At 40.1% G+C, this 20,270-nt stretch overlaps 1 protein-coding gene across 1 annotated transcript in view; it reads right to left on the bottom strand.

The window, feature by feature from the left end:
• Positions 1-2,751: 2,751 nt before the first annotated feature.
• Positions 2,752-20,270, bottom strand: part of LOC145400962 (uncharacterized) — a 28,762-nt gene continuing 11,243 nt past the window's right edge. The window contains exons 5-12 of the mRNA XM_080273327.1: positions 19,055-19,204; positions 15,304-15,419; positions 13,801-13,888; positions 11,227-11,408; positions 8,797-8,907; positions 7,370-7,606; positions 6,541-6,679; positions 2,752-3,614 (exon numbers count right to left, since the gene is read on the bottom strand). Of these exons, the coding sequence (XP_080129453.1) occupies positions 3,399-3,614; positions 6,541-6,679; positions 7,370-7,606; positions 8,797-8,907; positions 11,227-11,408; positions 13,801-13,888; positions 15,304-15,419; positions 19,055-19,204 (1,239 nt within the window). The 3' untranslated portion in view covers positions 2,752-3,398. The remainder of the gene's footprint in view (positions 3,615-6,540; positions 6,680-7,369; positions 7,607-8,796; positions 8,908-11,226; positions 11,409-13,800; positions 13,889-15,303; positions 15,420-19,054; positions 19,205-20,270) is intronic.

Genomic DNA, 20,270 nt, shown 5'->3' with positions numbered 1-20,270 from the left:
TAAAACCCAGTCTACCTCTCCACCACGCACGTAACCCTCTGCCTTATCTCTGTCTGGGAAAGAGGACCATGTCTGGCTTTGAAACGGCATACCCCGATAACAAGTGACTACGAAGATTATGGAGGACTTTCCATGGTAGCCTACTTTGCGTGACTTTTTTTTTTTTTTTTTTTGTCATTCCAGATCAACGTCTGTCTCGAACAAATCGGATGATGTGATTTTTTTTATACAGGTACCTAACCTAATTTTGGCCGTTCCTCACACGTTCAAAAAAAAAAAAAAAGAAAGAAAGAAAAAAAAGCTTATCACCCTTATTCACTCACCATTCAAGCCCTGGGATTTCTGACTCCACCCTACAGGCATACCTATGCACATTTACAAGTTTCATACCACCTAATATAAGGGTCAATCCAACAACTATCACTCCACTGGGAAGAAGCAGGTGTGCCAAACCCTCGTCATACTCTCTGCCACACAAAATTCTCCCAAGCAGCTCAGTCCACTATTGGTTCCCAGGCCTTATCGCTCTCCATGCTTCACTTTCTCATTGACTCATATACCATATCTGTCCACCTTTTTCTTAACCTACTACACCTCCTCCCACCTTGGGGGCAGGGTGGCTCAGTGGTAAAGTGTCAGACTCGGGACCCGGGGGGTTGTGAATTCGAGCCACACCCGGTAGCTGCCATGCCAGGAGGGGTAGCGCCCTCCTGTCACCTAGCAGGGCTATATGATCTAATAAGGTCTAGCTCGGGGGAACATCTCCCTTTTTTTTCCTCCCACTTTCACACTCAGTCAGATACAAAACAAAACTAATATACAGTATTTCCTCTCCTAACCAAATGAATTAATTGCTTAATAATTCAGGGAACAATTAATTAACTCAGGGATACCTAACTTAATGTTTTTGCTCTGATAAATAAATCTAGGCTTTTATTCAGGCTAATATAGGATAATTTTATTCAACTGAGGGAACTTTTAGCAGCCAATGGGTTAAAGACAATCTCAATGAACCCTTTCACTGCTGAGGACAATTCATGGGTATTTTATGCTGGTTAACATGGGGGCACTCACCATCCACTCACTCGATGTAGTGCTGCTAAGTGTGTCTGCCCTTTCCTCTCTTCCTTCTCTCTTCTTCTGTCTTTCTTTCCTTCATTCTTTCCTCTTCCTTCTGCCTATGGGTGACTTATACACTCTCTCTTCTGTCTTTCTTTCCTTCATTATTTCCTCTTCTTTCTGCCTATGGGTGACTCTACACTAAGTGACATGCCAAATGGTTTCCTGTACACAAGGAAACCATTTACTATGCTGAGTGGTAACCATATAACCAAATTATGGCACCTGGTGGTTTAGTGGGTAATTAAAGTGCTCCAATCAGATTGAGCCTGTGTAGGTTTATATCCATGAGGTGGTTGGGATTTATTGCCCACATAATGCCACTCAAGGATGAGTGAGGCTGGTCACTCTCATCTTAAATGTCAGGACCAGCTTGCCTTGCCCCAGGCTCCTACTCTCCTCATGGGGCAACATAGGCTTGGATGATGGATGGATGGATGGATGGATAACACAGGAAAGCTTTACACAGATGATGGAAGAAATCTAGCAGTCAAAAACTGAACTTCTTCAGATGGGAGACAACACTTTACATTCTGTTCTAGCTACCACCACATTCTGCTCAAAAAGGACCTGTGTTTTGGAAAGTTAATTAATGCTACATCTAACCCTTTGCAGTTAAAAAATGTATATCTGATATTATGGTGAATAAAATCATACTGATATAGCAGGAATAGAATAAACAAATCCATGAATTGACAATTAAGGCACTCCAATCAGATTGAGCCTGTGTAAGTTTATATCCAAGGGGTGGTTGGGGCTTACTGCTCCCGTAATGCCACTTAGGGATGAGTGAGGCTGGTCACTCACATCTTAAATGTCAGGACCAACTTGCCTAGCCACAGGCTCCCATGCACCTCATGGGCAACACAGGATTGGATGATGGATGGATGGATGGACTGATATAATTAAAATGATGATATCCGGCTTATTGGGTGATTCACTTAACTCTTTCACACTAATGATGTACTTTTCTATTTTATTCTTGCTACCTCCAGACACTTTTATTCAGCCCATAGGAGAACTTTATGGTGAAAAAACTCATGAATGCAATGTCTAATATTTAGTGTTAAAAAAAAAAAAAAAACTATGTTGCAGAAGAAATAAATAAGATGTCCTAAGGTGAACAGGTTATGTCACAGAGCTAGAAAAGTGTTTCGGTATTTATTGTAATATCCAGCTACTGGTGTGTTGTAGCTATTAAATTATATTACTGTGCTTCTCTTCTCACATAGCATTTATCATTGCCTTCCCTACCTCCTTTTCTCACTAAAGACTTTGTTGAGGTAGGGTTCAGAAAGTAAGATAAGTGAAAAACATGTCACTCTAAGAACATCATTTAATATGGTGCCAGTACCAATAATTGTAGAGAAAGTTGTCAGAACCACTACAGTTTCACGCCTATTTAAAACTACACTCTTTCCACCTATAAAGATAAAAACATGTTAAAACTCTCTAAAAGGCAACTGAATGTGCTTCTCCAGTCTAATGTGAGCAAACAGTAGACCATAATTAAACCTCTGTATCCAGATGACATCCTTTTCATTTTACAGTAGTGTATTCTTGCTATCTGATAATTTTACTCAACTTGGAAAGGCCACTCATACCAAAGGTGTCCATTATTTAGGCTATATTTAACCCTTCCAGTTCAGAAAGTCTTTCCTAGGTTGAATACAATCATCAGGAGGTAGCAAGAACAAAATCATTTTTTTTTTTCCTGAGTTCAATGGGTTAACATTTTTAATCTATTCTTGTTATGTCCAAAAACTTTAATCTTGCTTATGGGAGATTTTTTGTGATGGAGGGATCATATTATAGCCTTCATTAACCCCTTTCATATTAGGGGCTCTCATAAATTGATTATAATTATCTGGTGATAGTAAGAATAAACTTAAAGGTAGGTCACTGGAGTGAAGGGGTTATAACATAGAGGACTTCTGTATTCATGGTAATCTAGGCACTTACAATGAGCTGAGTGTTACCATTCATTGTTCTGTGGCTGGGTTGATCTAAGCATTAACCACATCCCCAGACAAGTCTTAAAATGCCATCAAGTCACACTGATAACTGCTGAGTAGTTGAGCAGATCAAAGTGTTTGCCTCATCCTCCATCATGTTTTAAAAGTCATACAGTCATAACAATCACTGCCAAGAGGCTGAGTTGGTCGATGCATTGACCTCATCCTCAGGTTTGTCTTAATTTATGTCAATCATTGCTGAGTGGCTGAGCTTATCCAAGCACTGACCTCAACCTAGTCTTGAAAGTCACAGAGACATGCCAATCATTGCTGAGTGGCTGAGCTGATCCAAGCATTCACCTCATCCTCAACCAAGTCCAGAGGTCCCATGCACTCCAGAACAATTGCATGGAATTTCTTGATGTCAAAGGAAGCACCCAATTTGTCAGATGCTTGTGCCCTCAGTTCCTTGAGCTTCAAATCACCCAACTTATAGGCCAGTGCATGACCTGGCCAAGTGATGTAACGGTCAATCTCATTCTGGAACAGACAGAGGACTTCCAGATTCCATTATGTACAAAAATCAAAAATATAATGTAAAATGAGGTATGCTCTAAATACAGCAGGGCCTCACTACTGTACAAGGCATGGATATGTTATAAAATTCACAACATTTTCCATAAAACTAGTAATCCAAACTGGAGGTAACCACCAAATCAGCTTTACATGCAGGAATTGAGGTTAGAGCACACAGTTTTTCTTAATTTCTAGTGGATTTAATAGCAAAAAGGAGCATAAAGAAAAGGCAACATGATAATGAAGAAGTACAGTACTGCATCTGTCAAGGCAACTAATATTTTAAAGAATGAAGTTTAGAAATTCCTCTTCAACCACAGAGGTCAGGTTTCTGGTAAAACCTTTAGTTGGAGGAACGATGGTTGGAAAATATACAGCTACTGCACATTGGCTTAGGACCTCCCCCCACAAGGTATTAAAAAAGTCAGATATTATAGTATATCACAATGTTTATTCATGAAATGCCATTCATTAATATAAAATCATGTTTCCCTTGTTTTTCAGGACCAGTTGGATGCATTTTGGCATGGAATCACTTAGATCTCTAAAGTAATCTAAGGACATTTCTTTGCACCAAACATTTGTCAGTTCAGTCTTGAGGTTGTCCAGATTGGGTGTCTTCTTCTCTGCCATGATTTTCTTCATCTTTGCCCAGATTTCTATCGGATTTAGATCTGGACTGTTGCCAGGCCAGTTGAGGACCTCAATCTGATTATCCTGAAGCCATTTTGTCACCTTTCTTGACTTGTGACATGGAGCTGAATCATGCATGAAAAAGTCACACCCATGAATACCAAAAAAGTTTAACAAATGATCTTTCAGAACTTGAATGTACCAGTCACCATTCATCATCAAGTTCTTAGGAAGAAAGTAGAGGCCTCCCCTTCCCATTTCACCTGAGAAACAACCCTGATTGTGGGTGCTTAACAGTCGGCACCATGTAAGCAGGGTCATACCGACTATAGGAGGCAGGGCGACGAACCAAGGCAGAACGCACCTGGAACACCTGAAATGTGCTTTCATCAGAAAATATAACTTTTCTCCACTCATCCAATGTCCAGTGTGCATACTTCTTGGCAAACTGAATGCACTGCTTCTTCATGCGGTCAATAAGAAGCAGTTTCTTGGCTGTGGTGCGGCTTGGGAAACCCAGCTCCTTCCGCAAGGGGTGTTGGATAGTTCAAATTGAGACATCTTGTAACAGCTGGGGATGCATTCTCTTCAATTCTGCTGCTGTCAGTCGAGGATTCTTTATTATTTCCCTCTTCAGAAGCGTATCTGCACCTCTGGAAGTTGTCCTCTTCTTTACACCGCCATGCCTGTGCTCTGGTGGCAGGCTGCGTGATCCAGCAAGAATCTTCTTGACAGTCGACTTTGCGCGTCCAGTACGTTCACAAATCATGTTGCTAGGGACATTATTCTGCCTCCATGCAAAGATATGGACCCTCTCATCCCTTGAGCAGTACAGTACTTTCCAGGCATGACAACTTGACTCTAAGAAAATAACAGGGCAAACAGTAATGCATATGAAAAAAGAGGGATATGCAAGCTTGGAGCGATGGGAACACATACTCCCACTCTCACTTCTGGGCAAGCACTGACGTGCTGAGTGTTTCACCACCTCCCGCCAATACCAGAGGGAGTAGCCAGTCATTTCTTGCCACCAAAGTTCACTTGGTAGAGGTGGAAACACAAAGCGAATACAGACAACTCTTCCATAGCAATTTTGTGTGTAGGTCCTAAGTCAATTTGCGGCGGGTGTACTTGGTACGTTTTAATAGGAAAAATAGGGCTATGAGAAATGATGCCTTCATAAAAAGTAGTGAGACAAGAAACAGTGTATGCAATACACTTCTTTTCCTTTAAATACTCAGACTGATAAAAGTAGGCATTCCACAGAGGAGTGGTAAAAAAGTCCATCAACTTATCAGATAAAAGAATAAAAAATACTGATGCAAAAAATTCAGATGTACATGTAGAGGACGGAGGTAATAAACATCAAATTTTACTATATAGAGACTAAATCATATTCTCTTGAAGTTCACTGAAATTAAAAAAATATTAGGATTACAGGTACAGTATTCTACTTATTCCTCAAATTTTCTGCATGTCAAGACATTCTAGAATTTTTTTAATTGGCATCTCGGGAACAGATATACCACTGCTACTTGGTAAGATAGCTTGTAACTGCTGTGGAGCACCATGCATATTGAATTTTTAACTACAACAATGTCAAGTTGCATTGTGAAAACCTGTGGACATTTAGACTGTATACTGTAAATGGAGAGATGGTGTGCAGATGGCAAACTGTGGATACATGAAAACTGTGGCTGGAAAAATCATAGCTGAAGAGAGATTCCGGTATAATGATATTCTATAAATCTCTGAAGTGTAAGTAGTAAGCATTTTATGAAGTACTGTGTATGTTGCACAACCTGAACCCTAATGCTTCCTTGTATTTTTATGTAAATGGCATATATATAAATACATCTACAGTGCCCTTAAAGGTAATACTTTTACAATTAACATTTCAGGAATTCTGAATGCAGAGTAAATATGAGAACTATCTATGTGTGTCAATAATGTTCATAATTAGTAGTCATTATAAGTCATCTATTTTAACATTCCTCATAATAAACAGCCCTCATGAAAAAAAAAAAAAAAAAAAAGTTCTTTTACTTCCTATCAATTTGATCAGCCACTTTCTCCCACTATACAGTGCCAATTGTATGAAAAAAAAAAAAAATAAATAAAAAAAAATAGTTTGGGACACAACCCAAACTTACAACATGGACTAACTGTACTGAATATGATGTATTAACATGGAAAGTTACTTACCATATAATGTATCAATATACAAGGATGTTTATGAAGATTGCAATCAACTCACCTCCACTGCCACTCGGGACTTAGTACTATGACTCAGCATGTAGTCAACTGCCTCTTGCCGAGACCAGTTGAGTGCATGCATGCCTGTGTCCACCACGAGGCGACATGCCCTTAAGAGTTCATCTGAGTAGTGGCCAAACCTGCAATGATACCTCACTTGAACAAATAAACCATTATCATCCTCATCTTAATCATCATCATAATCATGACCTTCTTTTCCACCCAAGGATGGGGTGAGATAAGACCCAGACACACACAAAGAGAAGAGATAAGACCCAGACACACACAAAGAGAAGAGATAAGACCCAGACACACACAAAGAGAAGAGATAAGACCCAGACACACACAAAGTGAAGGTACTATAAACAACATCCTAAGTGATAAGGCCAATCAGGCCCTTACAATCATGACTCTACCTCGCAAATCTAATCTCCCTCCCAATAAATAAATAAATAAGAAATAATAACAATAATAATAATATTCCTATTTTCATTTATAAAAGTTAGCACAGAAAAGCATAAGTAACAGAACTACCAAACGAGTGCCTGGTGAAATGAACCATTTATCCAGGTACTGATACTCATTATTCAAGATCTCAAAATTCTCTGCTCCTACTCATAAGCATTAAAACTTATTTGGTCTGACTAGGCAGTAACTACTGATTGAGCTATGGTAACTTTTCTGTCTCTCTAATACAGCCTATCATAAGGATCATTATGAGATTTATATTAAAACTCATCATAAGTTTCCTCTAATTTAGTATGACCTGCAGTAATGGTCTTAATAAGGGAGCCCTGTACAAACCTGTCACATGTCCCCTACAGTATTACCTGTCATAAGGGTCATTATAGAGATCCAAGTCAAAACCCAGACTCTCAGAATATAGTGCCCAGCCCTCCATGAAAGCAGTGTTGAGAGGAAAGTTGGACGGTGCCTGGAATTTCCACCGATCATCAAGCACTCGTCTAAAGAAAGGCATTGTGGCTGACTCAATACAGTAGGAACTCTGTAGGTGGTGCCCGGGGTTGCCCTCATGCATGGCCAGGGTTAGCATGATGAACTTTGGTCTGAGGAAAGTAATATGAAGATAAGGTCAGTATGACGAATAACACACCAATATGCGATGAGGAAATGTGATGATTAAGCCATAATAAAGTACAGTACTCAGGTACAGCAGAAATACGGAATACTATGCTATACTATATGTAAAGTCACAGTCAACAAGATGATCTTTGGTCTGGAGAAAGGAAAATACAGATACGGTCATTAAAATCAATGATACATCTATCACTGAGGAGGAAAATGCAGATCATATCACTATAATGTACTGCACAGTAGTGCGCTTTGTTCTAAGGAGAGAAAGTGAAGTGTTTTCAGTTCAATAACTTACTGCTGAATGCACTGTGTACTGTGGCATACATGATAACCACATCTGCTTCTCTTATCATCATCAACATCATGACCTTTTTTATCACCTAAACTGGGATAATGCAGAATCCAAAAAACCAGGAAAGAGAAAGCCCAAAAATGGAAGTGCTAGCAACAGCATGTCCAGTGAAATGGGTCAGATGCTCATTCACAAATCATTCGAGCCATCAACATCCTGGCTCCTCACAGGCACAACAATCTACACATATTTTTAGATATGAAAGCATTTTTAGGGGTGGCCTGGTCCATCTATCACTATCAATTCTTGGGAACTGGGTGCTCCACTCCCATAGACTATAGCCTTCATAAACTTGGCTTCTACTAGAGGGCAGTTCTGAACTCAATAAAATCACCCAGTAACTGCAGGAGTAAAAATCAATAAAGGTGTCACAAGACTGAAGGGGTTAAGAAGGGTAAGAGCAAGCACATTACAAAAATGAAAAAGACAATATTGTACAATATATCCAGCATCAACAGCAAAAGTAAAGGACTGGGTCAAAAAACAGAAACATGGTACATTACCATGAATCACACTAAACCATGCTTTTATTTATTTATTTTTTTGTGGCACAAATTTTGTAGAATCAATCCACCTACCTACACCCAGACATTTTAATCTCTGAAGGTGGTCACACAAACTGCCGTTTTGTCACTATGTTCTCTGCCATCAACCTCCTCTCCCTCCAACTCACACCATACTCATATAGCCAACATTTCTTTTCTTTCATTCTGTCTCCCCTTCCCTCTCTCTCTTTCTGCCTCAGTCACATACATTCTCCTAGTCAATCTCTCATGTTTCCTATTTGTAGGAGACAAACTTATTACTCACACATTGTTGTAGTGGAATGTGTTGGCATAGAAGACACCTGGCTGGGATCCATCATATGACCCAGCTATGTGATACCCACCAGTACCACTTGGTGAAGGGTCTGCAACCACCCTGAGAAGACAATACACTGTACTTAAACATCAGTTAGAGAGCAACAAAGGTGATGGAGAACAAAGTAAAATGGTGATGAAGTCCACAGTACAGTGTGCTCTTGTTTTATGATGAGGATGTGTTTGAAAAAATCTGCTGCATAACACTTTATTGTACACTGAGTCCATTACAACGTCAGTCTGATGGCAACATGCGTTTTGCCAAGGTCACCCACCAAAGCAAAGTCTAAAAACAAGCTTCTAATTCACCTAAACTGCTTGTTATTTCACTTCCCTGCACTCCACTTGCTGCTTATCATCACAAATAAGTCTAAAAACACGTTCCCAACTCACCTAAACTGGTAGTTACAATAACCTCTCAACTATCCGTTGTCACAATATCTGGCCTAATGCAATACCCGGCTCTTTTTGCTCTGCTCTGTTAAAACAATACCCTGAAAAATTAGGCAATCGGTGGTACTATGCACTTTTCGGTGACGTGTATCATCCAACTCAAACACAGGACCCAATCGGCATGTGGGCAGACCCCACAACACACCAGCCAATCACAATGCGTTGCAGGAGCAGCCCACCCAAGGCGCCAAGCCTACTGTTGCTCTCTCATTCTCTTCCGTGGACGTCGTATAGTGAGGACATATCTGTGTTTTGTGTATTTTCAACCCATGTGGTGGCTACCCCCTAGTGCTGTGGCTTAGCCTATGCTCCCCCATGTGTCATTCATTGCCGCAGTGCTGTGACTTCCCTTGTGGTCCTTCAGTGCTCCGTGCCCTGGTGCTGTGACTATTGTATAGTGAGAATGTATCTGTGTGTTGTGCAATTGTGGCCTGTGCAGCGGCCATTCACTATAAGACCACATGGGATTAAGTGCACTGTACTGCATAGTGTACTACTCTACCCTCCATCGATGCCAACACTAGGTGAGTACAGTATGATCATGATTGTATTATGTACTGTATTACTGTACTATATATACTGTATCAATATTGTATTTTATACTTGACTTTAAACTTTTACTCATGGGTAATATTGTTGGAAAGTCTTTAAGATAGAGGTCAAGAGGACAGCTAAGGGGAGTGGCACATTATCCGACTCAAGGCCGAACGGGTAGCCGATTGGGGGTGCAGACACAATATCTACCGTTTTGCAATTTTTGGTGTGAGATTCAGCTGAATTATGCCCCAAAACTGAGAGATTACTGTATTTCATTTCACTCCACTTCACTTGGTGCCTGAATTCCAACACCACACTATTGTTCCAATAATTACATTAACACACCCAATACTGACAAGTACACATACCATTTCGGAACAAACAAATGACTGATATTTTCATAAAGGCAATTGTATAAGTGAAAATTACAATTGTGTATCAACCACTGAGACTGTGTATGGGATCATAATCATCATATAAGTGAAAATTCTACTCCATGACAAAAAGGGGTCTTAACTTTTTTGTCATCATATAAGCAATTCATCACATTATGGTTCATCATATAACAAGGGTCTGTTAAACTGGTCTGTACCAGTAGTCCTGCTATGTACTGAACAGTATTTGTGCCACTGTCTTGTACCAGTATTCCAGCTATATAGAATACAGTAGCACCATCCTATACTAGTAGTCCTGCTATACAATGTGCCATCTCATAAGGTTCTGTACCTGAACTTGGAATGTCTAGCAAATACAATCTTCAAACAGCAATGTGTCTGTATTACTGCCCAATGTTTGCTTGATATAAAATTTTTGCCTGTTCTGCACTTTTATATGTCAAAGGACACACATTTGCATTATCAATTCATTGTACAATTTCTTCAGGCTAACTGATCCAGACAACTGGGGCAAGAATGATCAACTGCTTCACCTGAATGGCAATATGTGAGCAACAAACCTCAACCACAACTCAAATTTAAACCCTTATGAACTACATCTGGTGACCTATATAGAAAATTTCTGGTTAATCTATCATAAACTACATGACCTCTGCCTTTGGGATTTAGGAAAATGCAGATGAAAGCTTTAGCTGAACGACACTTCATCCCATCTCTGGGTAGTAAAAGGAGGTTGAGATGATGATCATCATCATGACCAAGATGATGATGATAATTTCTATAGTCATCCCTATTCCTACTCCTCACCAGTCTTATTCTAACCCCTAGTTAATATCAATCTCATCCATCCTTCCATCCATTATACCTGAACTTGGTCTCTGTGATGCAGGAAAAGAAAGAACAGCTTTCTCTGGATGATTTCTGCATCCCAATTCTAAAGTCCTATTTTAATCCCAAACTAATTTTAGTTTCATCCATCCTCCCAGTCACCATACCTGAGCTCAGCCATTGGGATGAAGGAAAACAAAGAGGAAAGCTTTGGCTTGATGACCTCATCTACTATATGTTGGAAGCCTGATAGCATGTCCTCTGGGCTGTCACAGAAGAACTTGGGATCCTTCTTGATCATGGCTGAGAACTCCTGGAGAGTCATGTCGTGCCCCAATTCACTTACAATCTGATCAAACCAGTGGTTTATATAGCTGTATGTGGTACTCCAGAAAGTCCTTAATATACATCTCCTTTTTAACCCGTTAACTGCTCTATACAGCCTGGGCTGTTCCCAGTGTGACTGCTCAATACAGCCCTGGCTGCATAGGTGAATTTCGAATATAGTGCCATGGTGACCAAGGCAGACCCATGCAAGCATGATTAAGCCTTCAAAACCGAAACCGAAACTGAATAAGAAAACGAAAACCATACATTCCAATAGGGAATCAGACACTTCGATGTTCATCCATGGCTTTACCAAGGTAAATATTGGGCTAATATTTCGTTACTATATACTTTCGCATGTGTTCTCTCAATTCCTAAGACAAATTTTGGCCTTTGGGAAATTTCATTTTTACCCCTATGTCTGCGCACCACGGACATCTCCAAAAAAACGCCTTAAGCTGTTAACGGGTTAAAGTTATCCTTAGCCATTAAGGCTAAAGTAAATTTAAAAAATCAATGCCTATCAAACATTCAGTTATATCTGCCTATTGCAAGATGCCTCAATCCCATAAGGGGTGGCTACAAACAAATCGACTCCATGTCGCCCTGTCCAATGCCATTTCACTACCCTGTTCCCAGCTCACACCCCCCTCTCTCATATACCTCTCCACTCTATCCCTCCATCTCCTCCTTGGCCTCCCCCTTCCTCTCCCCCACTCCACCTCACTCACATACACTCTCCTCGTTAGTCTCTCGCTTTCCATCCACTCAACATGGCCAAACTACCTCAAAGTATTTCTCTTAACGCTTTTTATCACATCCACATCCACACCACGACCCTCCTTCGCTTCCTCATTTGTCAGTCTATCTCTCCAAAAAACTCCACATGTTCCTTTCAAATAACTCATTTCCACTGTTCTCACTCTTGTCTTGCATCCTTCCAACAGGGTCAAGGCTTCACTTCCATATGATAGGGTTTATATCACAATACTGTCATGCAGCGACTTTTTTACTTTCATGCTCACTTCCCTGTTCCTTATCACTGCTTTCAAAGAACCAGCAACTTTTCTTCCCTGATGTACCTTTTCAAGCACTTCACTCACTAAGCTTCCATTCCTATTCATCACACTAAACAAGTACTTAAACGTACTCACATTTTACACTTCCTCCTCATCCACCCTCACTGTACATTCAGTGGCTTCATATCTCTCGAAGACCATAACTTTACTCTTCCCTACATTCACCTTTAGATTTCATTTCTTACACTCTTTCAAACTCATTCACCAAGCCTTGCAGTTCCCCTTCATCTTCACTTAACAATACACTATCATTTGCAAACAACGGTACAGGAAGTTTCCAAACACTGCCCTATCTCATTAGAGTCCCTCCAACATCCACTGCCCTACCTTGTACCTGTTTTATGAACCCCATCCATATACGGATTAAACAAACATGGGGACATGACACCCCTGCAATGATATTCAATTCAATGACATATTTTAAACTGCATTCTTGCTACCTAAAGGTGATTATATTCTGTTAAGGAGATATTCTGTAATGAAGGCGTAAGACATGGACATACTGTATTTAACCCTTGCCAAATAAAGATCCTGTCAAAGTTGAGTCGAAATCATCTGATGGTATTAAAAATAAATTTTAAAATATGTCATAGGATTCACGGGGTTAAAGTTTCAATGTTACCTGTAAGGCTGATTTACCAGTTTCCCCCAGTTTATGGCACCTATTGTATGGAAAAGTTGGCATTGTGAAACATATCCCTGATTTATAACAAAGTCTACCTGTACTATAATCAGTTTGCTTTCACTTGACAGAGCTGGGTCACTCCCATAACCTGAATACAGTAGCTACTCTACTAAGTTATGGCTGCAGGAAACTTGATAAATGTTAAGTAAGAGGTAAAAATTAATATTCTTGGTTACTAGTCAAACTGACCCTTTAATCGGACTATGCTCGGCCATCAACTAGACCAAAAACAATAAGGATACACAAAATGGGGGAGAGAAAGAGATAATATTGTATCAACAAACCTAGGATAATAACAGCATTAAGGAGAGAGACAGCAAAGGGAAAGAGGAAGACACATGAAGAGGCCACATCAACAGACCTATACGATACTTTGTCCACTTTACCTTTGCTTAAAACTGCCACTTCTTGATCTCGAATACTGAGCTATAACAAGAGGTTAAAATCTGAATATGGGATTAGTTACAAAGAAGTGCTAAAGAATGGTGTAGAGCCATAGTACCATCATATTCTGCCATTCAGCTATGTGAAATCAGCCAAAAAGGACAAAAATCTTAGTTAAGTATATGCAGAGGTGAGTATTAAGGTGAAAATTATAAAGTACAAAAAGGAAAGAGGAAAAAGTAACTGAGCAACCTATACCAACGAACCTTGGTCATTTCACTCTCAATGCGGGCAACTTCTTTCATACCCAGCTGGTGTATTTCCTGTGGTGTCATACTGGTGGATGTGTGGTACCTGGAGGTTAGATTGGATGACTAATTAATTAATTGAATGATTGATCATGGCCACTGATTTTGGCAGCCTAATACCAAAGTTCATTGCCACAAAAGTAGAATACAGCTCCATCCATCCATCCATCATCCAATCCTACGTTGCCCCAAGAGGAGCGTAGGAGCCCGGGGCTAGGCAAGTTGGTCCTGATATTTAAGATGAGAGTGACCAGCCTCACTCATCCTTGAGTGGCATTACATGGGCAATAAACCCCAACCACCCCTTGGATAAAAACCTACAAAGATTCAATCCAACTGGAGCCCCTTAATTACCCACTAAACCATCAGGAGCCATAATTAGGTTATGTGGTTATCAACCAGCGTAGTAAATGGTTTCCTGTTGTATAGGAAACCATTTGGCTTGTCACTCAGTGTACAGTCACCCATAGGTGGAAGGAAGAGGGAAGAATGAAAGAAAGACACAAGAGGGAGTGTAAAGTCATTCATAGGCAGAAGGAAGAGGACAGAATGACGGAAAGAAAGACAAAAGAGGATGGAAGGAAGAGAGGAAACGGCAGACACCCGAGAGCAGCACTACATCGAGTGAGTGGATGGTGAGCGCCCCCACCTACCACCATATGTTATGAAATAAAATAGTACAGATAAACTGTGACATGCCACAAAATATACCTGTACTTACAAAATTATATAAAACTTGACAAAACTACAGAAAAACATTAAAAACCTTACCACTGTCAGAGTAAAAATCAATATAAAATCTTACAACTCAGAGAAAGGCAAATCTGACATGTAAGTGACAGAAGTGTAAAAACTGACCACATGCTGCCGCTGAACAAATAAATACAATGGCACAGCTATGACTGTGTTACTGGTAATCTTAGCCTTATACTGCACTACATCTACATAAATTACTCTCAACTTTTGTTGTACCCTACTATCAATCAAGAGAGGCCCCTGTAATGCTATCAAATAAATCTCAACTGCAGCAAACTTCATGCCTAACTCTTTACAAACTAAGGTTCACAGCTCGAAAATGCCCCTCACAATTTCCTACTGTAGTCAAATACTTTTTTCAGTACATGGCAGCAAAGAAATGCATACACGAAAGTCTAAGATAATATGTTTAAGATAAAGATTCAATTAAAATACCATTACAATCAGCTAACCTTGCAGTACAGTGCTTTAGGTAAACACAAATGGGCACAACACATGGAGAAATGACATAAAAGCATAGTACTGAAGATACTGACTGGAACACACACATGTGCATGCATGCACATGTATGCACACATGCATGCACACACACACACACATACACACACATACACACACACACACACACACACACACACACACACAGGCACTGTTATGAAAACATAATAGAAACACATGTCAAGAAAGCCAGGTTATCTAACTTACTTGATGAGTTGCTTGTACAAGGCAGAACCATTGGGCAAAGAAGAGGCGGATATGTCCGATCGAGTGACATACGATATAGCCAAAAACTCCAGCAACTTCTGAATGGCTGGAGCAACCTGTTGGTAGAGAGCTATATTAGTGCTGGCCTGTAACTCTGCTCTATGCAGTACTATCATAGTCTTTTTTTTTTTTCTTTCTTTTTTTTTTCTTTTTTGCTTAACCCCTTCATCCCATGAATATGTTTTATTTTATTCTTGATGTTGCCAGCTGCCAGACCACCTGTCCTCAAACATTTCTACTTACTGTCTGCAGCAAAATTTTGTAAAGCTGATTTAACATACCATTCCTTGTATACTACTGTACCCCACCCCCCCGAGCTGTCACCCTCATTCTGTTTCACCCACCACAGTATCAAATACATTTTTACCTCTCGCATGGATGAGACAACTCTAGTATTTTATTCTAGCAAATGCCACTGTTTACTGTTCATCATTATTCATTTACAAATGCTTAAACATGCTTCTGTGTTTTAGCCTTGGTTACCTGGTGGCAGCTCTCCATGCTGTTCGATCCCTAGCAGCCTCTCCATTTTCCCTAGGGTCACATTCTATGACCTCATTAAAAAGTCTTTTTCAGTCAGCCTCTTGCAACTCTACCCTCAGCATTCACATCTCTCACCTTTTGCACTCAGCTGTTATCCTGCATCCTCTCCACATGTCCAAACCATCTCAATCTACCCCTTCTTATCACAATACTAATACAGTATACTCATGTCCAAACCTTCCTCTTAACTCTCCATGCAAAATCCTAACTCCCCCACATCAGTCATTCACAGACAAACTACACATCTAACTAATCATTATCATCTCTGTACTTCTGAGCCTGCGAATATCCTCTTGTTTTAATGCCCAAGTCTCACTACCACACAGCATTACACTCCTAACACATGCTGCATACAAGGACTCCTTAACAGCAAGAGAGGGCCGTCTCAGTGAACTGAACTTCTTCCAGCCATTCATGACCCTTACCACAGAACTAGTCAGCTCCAGCCCCACCTCCAGCACATATCATGTCCCCCAAATAACAATACTTCTCCATATATTCAAAAGACTCTCCAGCAAGATTAATCTTCTGTCTCTCTGCCTCTGCATGCTCTCCCCTACACACCACACACACAAAATCAGCATTATTTCACTGCCTACCTCTTATAACACTAAATCTTTTATGCACCCACGTATCACACATACACTGCAAAAGATGGAGTTACTTCCTACAACCTTGTGGGAAACTGTGCATGGCCACACTCCCCATGCATTGTCTGTACCACCACCTGCCCTAGATATCATCACTTTTGTTTAACCTGTGTTTACTCTCAAGCCCTTGTGCCCCATTCCATCTCTCTACTTTCTAAATCATTCCTTCTTACCTTCTCACTCTCTGCAATCAACACCATGTCATCAGCATAAAACACCTCCCAAGGGAGTCCAGTTCTAAAGACACAAGAGAGAGCTTCAAGCAACACCAGAGACAATAAGGAACTTAAAATTGACCCATGATGCACACCAACATTCAGGGAAAATCCATTACTCAAATTTCTGTTTACTCTCACTGGGTCCAGGCACTTTCAAGCACTACCATCACCACTCTAATCAACCACTCCTGTCCCAGACCTTCTCACTGCCCATTTCATCATCTCCATGGGCACTCTGTCGAAGGCCTTCTCCAGGCACCAATATGAAATACAACTCTCTCTTCCTGCCTATACATTTTTCTTGAAGCTGTCAAACAATGAATATTGCATTAGTGGCTTCTTTGCCTGGCATACACTCAAACTGCATCTCATCAATAACCACTGTTTCCCTTATCATACCTTCCAGGACTTTCTCCATTACAGTCCAGTCCCTAAAAGCCAAAAGCCAGTTTTCCAAAAATACTGTATATTTTTTCCAAAAGAATTTTGAAATGTCACTTAACTGAAACTAAAAATATAATTTAAAAAAGTATTTACATTACTACTAAAGACTTGAATGCCTAGTTTAGTTTTCAGGTTCAATGTTACCTTGAAAAAGTGCCACAGTAGTCTACAGGAACCCAATTTATCTCAAGTTGGACACACTTGAATTACGACTGAGTGAAAAATTTTTTGTTGTGCAATTCTGTCCCCACGAACAAAAAATTCTTCATTGTTACTGGTGAGTTTTCACACCTGAACCACCAAAACTATGATTGTGGGATATAAAATTTGAGCATGGATACAATGAATGATAAAGGGAATGCTGATTAGGTGAATGTCTATCACGAAGTGCTGCAGCACTCTGTAAGTAGGAATGGCGCAGGTTCAAAATGGTGTCCTGTACTATAGGGTATAGGAGCATTTGGCAAAAATGATCGCAAATCCCAGTTCTAAGCATATGAACTAAAAAAAACTTCACTATGCAAGTGTAAAACTACTCACAGAATCTTGCTTACCTTCGCAGGAGTCACAAAATCAAACTGCAAAAAAACTGATTTTGTTCGTCTTTCTTTCTTTTTCATTAACCATAACTCCAAAACAAAATGGCATATGCGAGCATGCCATATACCAAAATGCTGCTTGTCAAGTGTAGATGTTTCTTTTCATGTTTAGAAGAGCATTTGGGCTACAGTTAGTGAGTTACAGCCTGAAAACAACATTGCAGTCACCCGTAAGTACGCCATTTTGCGAAATACTGGTTAGCTACAGCTCACCTACAGCTAAAGAACATACCAAAACACTTCTTTTCACCCTCGTTTTAGTCTTTCAGTATGCTATGCATGTAACAGTCTAAATCTAACACTTGCTTTATGCATAATTATACATCCACAAAAAGATCATACACTAAAAAACAAAAAAATTCTTCTAAAATGATTGCCAAAAAATAGGAATGGCAAAAGTGTACAGATAAGAGTTGAAAAAAGCACAGAAACAAAACAGCATTCAGAATGGGAGGAGACTTGGAGACCTATATCCATTACCACATTCCACACTTTAGCCACAAACTTGTAGCTGGTGGAATGTAGTAATGGGTATAGATCTCCAAATCTCCTCCCATCCTAAATGCTCTCTTGTTTCTGTGTTTTTCATTTCTTATCTGTGCACTTTTGACACTGCTACTTCTTAACAATCATTTTAGGAGAAAATTTTTGTTTTCTAGTACTTGTAACTGATGGAAATGATATGGTTCCAGTAAATACGGTTCATTTAAATCAGTAGAGAGAGACAAGCATTTCTACTGATGACACTGTAGCTGTTGCCCCAGGCCATCTAGACATGATTCTGGTGGACTGCATGATAATGATGTCCTTCTAGCACAGTCCACATTCCTCTTTTAGGTGATATGGAGACAGATATTGGATGCTTGTATAAGAGGGCATAATTACGTAAGTGTCCCTCTCCAGCACCTGGTAACAGTGTAAATAGGGGTATGGAGTAATATAGGCTCCAGGGTGACGAAAGTTAGGTCTTTAGGAATGAAGGAGCTGGCCAGGATACAGCACAGCTTTCATGGATGACTGTAACATCATGCTCAAAAGTTTACTGACACTTCCTGGCTGACTATCAATAGAAAGTATTACATGAAACACTTTTATGTGACAGCAATATGAAGTAAACAACCAAAGAGTAAAAGAAGATAGGATACTCTGATGTTCAAGGAGGACTGATAAAAGGGGAGGCAGGACACAGTGCCAGGAAACTTTTGCTTGTGATAGTGCTTGCAGCATATTCACTGACCTGAGAGGTGATGATCTGGGCACCTCGGGTCTGGAAGTCAGTGATCTGCTCCTTGGTGAAGTCACTGGGGAAGGAGGTGAGGGGTGGCCACAGTGGAGAGTCTTCAGCTGATGTCACCACTAGTTTCCCTAACTTCTCATCCAAACCCTTCTATACACAAAGAAGCAAGTTTAGTGTATACTGGGGATGAGACTCTGTCACTGTTCAGTAAGTCTTCATGATTCTTATTTTTGCTGACACTGTACGCTGCTATTAGTCTACAGTAAATATAAAAATATTCTCCATTCTGGTAAGATGATTTTCTATCTACCTATTTATTGCCAGATTCCTTAATCCCATAAGGGGTGACCAACAACAAATCACCTCCATGTCGCCCTGTCCTCTGCCATTTCACTGCCCTGCTTCCAGCTCACCCCCCCCCCTCTCTTTCATATATCTCTCCACTCCATCCCTCCATCTCATCCTTGGCTTCCCCCTCCCTCTCCCCCCCCCCTCCACCTCACTCACATACACTCTCATCGTCAGCGTCTCGTTCTCCATCCTCTCCATTGGCCAAACCACACAATTTACATCAAAAAATGCATAGAAAGAGGTGTGATAATGAGGTATTTTGGAACATAATCCTGATTTATAATGAGGAATGCCTCTAATCCCATAACACCTTTCATACCTCTTCCCTTCCAACCAACAAATCCCCTTTCCAACACCCTATTCCATCAGGTATGTACTACTATATGGCATTGATAAACCTCTTTTTCATTAACAAAGCTCCTAAGCTGATCAAAGCACAGTGAACCCAATCTTTTTGCCCATAAGAATAGAACTGCCTGTACTGATATTACTGTACATATATTGTACAGTAAACACAGTAGCAGCTTCACAACACTCAGACTCAGAAATAAATATGAAATCAAAGATATTGTTTATCACATACCTAGAGACCTTGTTACAATGGACTAATTGGGGTAAAAGACGGATGATATATTCAACAGTTCGTTATAAAGTATCATATAAGATGTCCAACTGGCACTTGCTATACCAGACCTAGGGCAAGTATACTGCATTTGAAAAATGGTCTGGTAGGTATCAAATGAAGGACAAATTATAAGATGTCAATAAATCAGCATTATATGGGTTTGGCCTGTGTTACTCGATATATCAAAAAGCAATACAGACCTACTGTTGCTCCTCATTTCAATAGATAATATGAAACGAA

This window comes from Coenobita brevimanus, chromosome 54, assembly GCF_032717465.1.
Source record: "Coenobita brevimanus isolate Jiangsu-jjx chromosome 54, ASM3271746v2, whole genome shotgun sequence".
NCBI lineage: Eukaryota > Metazoa > Arthropoda > Malacostraca > Decapoda > Coenobitidae > Coenobita > Coenobita brevimanus.
Note: the sequence above shows the minus strand (reverse complement) of the source record. Positions and strands in the feature narration are given on the sequence as shown.